Genomic DNA, 6,833 nt, shown 5'->3' with positions numbered 1-6,833 from the left:
GATTTTAATAAAAAACCTAACATTCTTTATTTGTTTTTTCTCTTTCTATTTTTCTCTTATTATTATTATTATCATTATTTTTCCTTGTTTGTAAATTATTCTCATTCTTCTATAAATATTACCTCCCTCTTAGGTCTAACACACTTGATTTTCTCTTTAGTTTTAGACTTTACTTTCTCTTTAGTTTTACTTTAGTCTTGCACTTTCTATTCTCTTTAGTTTGCTCTAGTTTTCTCTAGTTCTTTGATTAATTTGTGGGCTCGAGTTCTAGTTTTTAGATTGAACGTTTAGGAAGATTGAAGTCGTGTAATTTTTCTTTTATGCAAGTGTAATTCCTTTAGTTTTATCAGTTCAAGTTCAAGTTCATGTTCAAGTTTCAAGAGGATTTGCTTTCTCTCTGGGTCTAGCAATTGCGAGATCTAGTTTATTCTAGATCCGGTTGTTAGGGTTGGTTGAGATTCGAATTGTTTATTCAAGTTTTGTTTGGAAGATGCAAGTAAGTAAGATTCTTCAATAGTCTTCTCTCCCCCCTCCATTCCCGCTTCTATCTACCCCTCAATATTCTTAATTTAGGATTTACTTTCAGCATTATTTATTGTTCTCCCTTCCCTTGAATCCTTGATCAGAGATGCCTACAGTCGTGCCTCTCTTTGGTTAAGGCTTCTTTTTCCTTTTATTGCTTTGTTATTTACTTTCTGTTATTTACTTTATGCATATTCATTCATTATCTCGGACCACATAACCGGAGCAAGCCTACAGTCGTGCCTCTGTTTCTGGTGACGGGTGGTGTTGCATCTGCATTTTTTTTCCTGTCTTTTATTTATGCATTAGTTATGTTTGCTTTATTTTTTTCGTTTCAATTCGATTGCATTAGATGTATGGATTAGGATCGTTGGTTTAGTTTAAGTAATTAGTTAACAAAAATTGAATCATTCTACTCTCGCATTACTATTAAGAAGTTGAATTCTAGGTGGCATATCTCCCTGAGATCGACCCGTTAGCTACACGATACTGTGCGCTTGCAGTTATTTTATTTTGCAAACATGCTTTTATGTGATATGTGAGTTTTGACTCTTCGTCTCCATCAGCAATTTTCTATCTCTATCTCTCTTCTTTTCTATAGAATTTCATTGTTTTCAAACAACACCATTCCTTGTTTGAAATTCTCAAGTTATTCATCCAAATCTAAGCGAGAGAAATGGGGGTAACCATATAGGGGTGGACAATGGTCACCAGCGAGGAGGGGATGCGATCGTCGGCGGTGGTGGGCGGTTTTTGGCGAGGGATAGAAAGAAGATAGGTCACTCACCTAAGAGTTGTGTATAAAAAACTATTAAATGAAAATAATTAAGTTATTTTACTGTCTAAAAGACACTTAGTTCATTTAACCCCACTCAATTGAAAATTCTAATAGTAGATAATAATTTGTAATTTTAGAAGTGAATGCTACATCATTTAAGCCATAATAATAAGTGAATATTAATTTCATCCAATAATAGTGAATGTTGTGTAAGAAAAGCTCTTTTCGTATGCAATCTTTCTTCAAAAGGGGGGGAAGAAAAAAAGAGGGCAGGTAAGAGAAAATTAAAAACATGTTAGGTGCAGCAACACAAAGAAGAATCTCCCACCCATAAGGAATAATCCAGTCAAAATAGGTGGAACGCCCACCCAAGTAATCTGACCAACAGCTTTCCCCTCATCTGATAAAATGGTCAATGCCTTATTTTGTAAACTCCCGCACGTGGTCATTTTTTTGCACAGACAACCAAAAAAATCACATGCTCACGTGTTCCAACTTTGAATATTCTTTTGGTAAATTAAAATTACAATTCGAAATCATCGCATGGTTGTTCGGTTGATAAGACCAATGCTTCTTAACAAAGATGTCTAATTCTATATTTTTCTTTTTTTGGTAAAGAACACTTCATTCATGAACGACAGAAAAACAAACACACAAAAAAAAGGAAATATACTACAGATAGATGCATGAAAACACAAGGTTCGGTCCGAACTAATGAGCAAAAATTGACCAAACTGTCGTACATGCAATAAACAGGGTCATCCAAGATAAAGGATGGGTCAAGCCCAAAAAACCCTTAGAACTAAAGCTGTAACAAATACAACAACAGTTAAACACCAACACCCACATAGGGGAAACACATCGCAAATGCGGAGATTTACACGCCACAAGGGTGATACAAAAACAATCCACAAGGGCGGAAGTGTTGTTGTCGAGTTGGGAGAATCAATATTGCGGAGAATGTCTGGCTTGCCATCCATCATTGCTGTAGATGCGTACTTGTAAAGCCCGCTGCAGAAGAACTTGAACTCCAGAGCTGGGTTGTTATGCGGTATGCACCAAAGCTCGCTGCAACCAGAATTTTATTATTATTATTATTTTTTTTTTTTTGTGAACCGAAAAAAGGAGAATAGAGAAGTGGGAGCTGGAAGAGTTGGATGAGGCGATGAGAAAGATTGGCAAGAAAACAAGATCGAAGGGGAAAATCCCAAATCTGGTTTTTGAACCAAAGGAGGGTGAGACGTAGACAGAGACGGGAGACAGGGGGCGGGAGAGACAGAGACGGGAGATGGATACGAGAGACAAAGACGGGTGAGGAGCAAAAGGAGACATGAGAGACTGAGATGGGAGAGGAACAGAGGAGACGGAGACAAGAGACGGGAGAGACAGAGGTAGAGAGACTACATAAGCGAGTCTCTCCACCTCAACCAGCGGGAGTTAGGGTTGCATTCAGCATGGGTAAGGAGAGATAAAAGCTGGTTTTTTCTTTATCTACTAACGAGAGATTATCAATTGGGTTGGTATACTTTAGTGACCTTAGGTCAAAGTAAAAACTAACAGCATAAATAATATCTCTTGTCCGTGTATATATATAAAAAATGCTTTTGTACTAAAAAAAAGTACAAAGTCTTTTTTTTTTGGTTAAACTAAAAAAAAGTACAAGTCGAAAAATTAAAGTTGAAAAGCTTCCGAGTATTTTAGTCCTACAAAAAGAAAATCCTTTTTCTTATATTTTCAAACCTCACCATTAATGGTGGTAAATTTACTATTAGTGCTACTTCCAAAATTTTTTGTTTACTGATAATCCTTTTACTAAGTGTTACGAATGGAAACGGTCACGACGTAAGGCATCAGAAATCGGATAAATATCATCTTTCCGGCACGATGATTTGTAGGTTGTTGTGCCGGGGAGATGATATTTATCGATATAATATTGGTGGCGAAAGCGATTGATACCGGTTCAGATGCCGTAAAACGCTGGTGTCGGATGTACTGATGTACATCCCCCCTAGTGTCAAGTGGGTCAAGTGGAGTGGGCAGTCAGAGGGTCGCAAGTCCAACCTACACATGTAATATGCCGCTGTCACAAGGGTATTACCGTAATTGGGTTCCTCCTCAACTCAAGATATCAGATTTACTATTTTACCAACCAAATATACGAAAATCTTTGTAGGTCCAGAAGATTCAGATATCATCTCTTTCATAATTACACATTTAACAGAGCCAGATACAGACCGCGTTATTTCCTTCCTGTATTTCCATTTCTCTCCCTGACGGCCACGTTTCTCACCATCTGCGCTTCCGTTTCCGTTTCGATATATAAAACCCTTATTTGCGTTTTGCCTACTGCGACAGCGCAAAGTTAACAAAAGCGTACACTTTGATTCATCTTCTTCTTCCTGCTTTACCTTGTTGAGCTCTGTGAACGAAAAGCGAACAATCCTTTCGTTTCTTGTCATCTCTGTGCTTATACATTTCTTTTATAATTTCTTACCTCTGTTCACTCATATCTGATCTGATCGGAAGATCCGCTAAACCGAGATGTGTGGTGGTGCGATTATCTCCGATTTCATTCCGACCAGTCGGTCCAGGCGACTCACCGCTGCAGATTTACTTTGGGATCTTAACAGCAACTCCAACTCCGCCAACTACCATTCCAAGCCTCTGCGATCCGAGGTTATCAACGTCGACGAAGATTTCGAGGCTGACTTTCAGCACTTTAAAGACGAGTCCGAAGAGGAAGTAGAGGATGTCAAACCATTTGCTTCCGCTCCCTCGTCTCGTTCTTCACGAGGTATACCATTCATCTCTGTGTTATCGATCAATTTCCAGTTTCGATCTTGGTTCAGATAGAAGGTTATTTCTCCTAGCTTTTTCTTCTAATCCTTTCTTGTTTGGAATTTTCTCTTTCACGTTTAATCTACTATTTCGAATTTGGGATGTTTGAGGTTCGCTTTGATCCTTTCTGTCACTTCAACTCTAACTTTGCCCTTGCAGATTTGTGCTTCCAGCCATCCTGTGATTTTATTATTTTAATCCGGGGCATTTTCGACTGGCTTTCAGCGATCAATCTTTCCTTCGCCGATTTGAAGAAATAATTGTTTTTTAGAGCCTTCTTACTTATTGCGATGCCTGAAGACTCTCCATTTTCCTTCTTTTCTATTTCTATTTAAAAGCAGTTTATTTAGTGATTTGTTTCCGCTTCCTAACCTTGTCCTGATATAAAATGTTATTGGCTGATTTTGTCTTATCTCGGGCTTTCTTTTTCATTAAAAATTTTCTACCATCGGATTTCAGTAAAAAAATTAAAAATTGGTGATTTTGTTTGTTCCTTTGAAATTGTTGATTAATCCATCTATTTAGAAGGATGGAAAATAAATACGAGGGAAGAATACAGATAATTTTTTCACAATTAATTGTTGAATGGATTTATGGAAATTATGCTTTAGAAATCCTTAATTTCAAGTCTTCTCTCCTTGAAGGGAGTATTAATTGTTGTTGGTTCTTTTATTTGTTGAACGATAGGAGTTTCAACTGCCGTGAAACCCGTGGAATTCAAGGGGCTTGCTGAAAAATCTGCAAAGAGAAAGAGGAAGAACCAGTACCGAGGGATACGGCAGCGGCCTTGGGGGAAATGGGCTGCCGAGATCAGAGACCCTAGAAAGGGTGTCCGTGTCTGGCTTGGAACTTTCAATACTGCTGAAGAAGCTGCAAGAGCTTATGATGCTGAAGCTCGAAGGATCCGAGGCAGTAAGGCCAAGGTGAATTTCCCAGAAGGGTCTTCTTCTGCAGCATCTCAGAAGAGCACTGGGAAGTCAACCCCTCTGAAGGCAATACCAAAAGTGAACACCTCATACGAGAAGCAGAATATCAACCAAAATTTCAGTTACATGAGCAACCCAGCTTCTGATTTCTATGACAATCTTACGGAAGAGAAAGTTCCAGTGAATGGAACAAATGGATCTGGATGTATGGGTTCCCTCCCTGCCATTGGAGAGCCAAATGGATTCAAATCATTCACATCTTCTGATGGCGACACCCTTTGTTTTAGTTCAGATCAAGGGAGCAATTCCTTTGACTGTTCTGATTTTGGTTGGGGAGAATTAGAATGCAAGACTCCAGAGATATCATCAGTTTTTTCAGATGCAATTGGAAGTGATGTGTCTGAATTTTCGGAGGACTCTCGAGTAAACAAAAAAATGAAGACAATACCTGAGGATGAGGTGATCCAGATTGAGGAGAACGCCACAAAGAAACTCCCAGTTGCAGAGGAAGTGTCCAGTTTTGAATCTCAGTCGAAGATGTTTCAAATGCCATATCTTGATGGAAGCTGGGAAGCAGAGACATCCATGGAAAACCTTCTCAATGGTTCGTGGGAGCTTTGGAATTTTGATGAGTTCCCTTCGATTATGGGAAGCGTCTACTGAAGTGTCTTGGTCTTCATGCTGGGTCTATGTAAATAAGACATGTTAGTAACAATATTCACAATTTGTAGCTCCTATTCGATGAGTTACGTAATCTATATAAACTTAATTTTCTTCGTGAATGTTGGTGTTTTTGTGTCTTTTAGAGCTTTCTAGTGTAGTTTTCCTTTGTTTCTGTGGGATAACCGCTGATCAAAGTGTTCTCTTTTCTGTTTGTTTGGTTTGGTAGAAGCTGATGACAAGAGATGGAGAATAAGGTGGTGCATATGCTTCAGCCATGGAGAGTTCTCTGGTAGCTTCTGGGTTACATGGAATCATTTATGTAGGTATCATTTCTTAGATTTGTGTCTTCGAATTTGTAATTTGACCTGCTTGTGTGTGGGTATTAAACTGTCTTGTCTGTTTGATGACTGGTGTTATGTGATGAAATACTGATCCATGTTAGTTTGTATTCATTTTATATCATTTTTTTCTCCCTTTTTGTTTTTTTTGGGAGTGTTCCCTACCCCCAACAAAAGAAACAACCTCATACCTTGTTTTGAGAATTCCATGTCTTTGCTTCTGTTGATGCCATATTCGACTGCATTGAGCTCGTGATTGTGTTTGTGGGGGGTTGGTTGAGAAGATAAGTATGATATTTAATGGAGTGTAATGTAATTTAATAAGAGTGATTAAGAGGATAAGCATGAGTTATGGTGGAGTGAAACAGGGGGTTAAATGCATTATTTTTAAATTTTTTTAATTTTTTAATTTTTGTGGCGGTGGTGGTGGTGGTGGTGGGAGTAGGAGTTTGTGTCTGCCTAGATTCGGTCGGTGCACCTGGAAATGTTTCGGATGCGATCGTCCTGAACCAACGAGGAATCCACCGTTGAAGTCACCATTTTTGTACTTTGTTTGATAATTGGAATTGAAATTGGGTGGGACCTACCACATGTAATCTGTACCCCCTTCTGAGTGTCTGCCGACCTAACAAACCAAACGTGTTTGTTTGTTTGTTTGGTGGGTGGGGCCTGGGGGTGTGGCCTGTGGGGCTGGGCGTTGGAGCGTGTAGCGGCCGAGGAGGAAAGAAGAATCAAAATCCCCAAGCTCTAGACGTTTCCAATTTTCCA

The 6,833-nt window shown here is 38.9% G+C and overlaps 1 protein-coding gene across 1 annotated transcript; it reads left to right on the top strand.

The window, feature by feature from the left end:
* The first annotated feature begins 3,550 nt into the window (after positions 1-3,550).
* On the top strand, positions 3,551-6,426 carry LOC149012009 (ethylene-responsive transcription factor RAP2-12-like). Its single transcript, XM_089163438.1, has 3 exons — positions 3,551-4,094; positions 4,826-5,768; positions 5,954-6,426. Exons 1-2 carry the CDS (start codon positions 3,842-3,844, stop codon positions 5,725-5,727), a joined length of 1,155 nt encoding a protein of 384 aa, XP_089019564.1. The 5' UTR covers positions 3,551-3,841; the 3' UTR covers positions 5,728-5,768; positions 5,954-6,426.
* The last annotated feature ends 407 nt before the right edge of the window (positions 6,427-6,833 follow it).

This window comes from Hakea prostrata, chromosome 7, assembly GCF_041222555.1.
Source record: "Hakea prostrata isolate BN-2017 chromosome 7, UWA_Hpros_2, whole genome shotgun sequence".
Classification (NCBI taxonomy): domain Eukaryota; kingdom Viridiplantae; phylum Streptophyta; class Magnoliopsida; order Proteales; family Proteaceae; genus Hakea; species Hakea prostrata.
Note: the sequence above shows the minus strand (reverse complement) of the source record. Positions and strands in the feature narration are given on the sequence as shown.

Excerpts from the sequence above, each read along its gene's own strand:
- LOC149012009 (XM_089163438.1), top strand. The coding sequence starts at position 3,842 with ATGTGTGGTGGTGCGATTATCTCCGATTTCATTCCGACCAGTCGGTCC. Across the intron at positions 4,095-4,825 it reads CTCGTCTCGTTCTTCACGAG|GAGTTTCAACTGCCGTGAAA; the intron begins GTATACCATTCA and ends GTTGAACGATAG.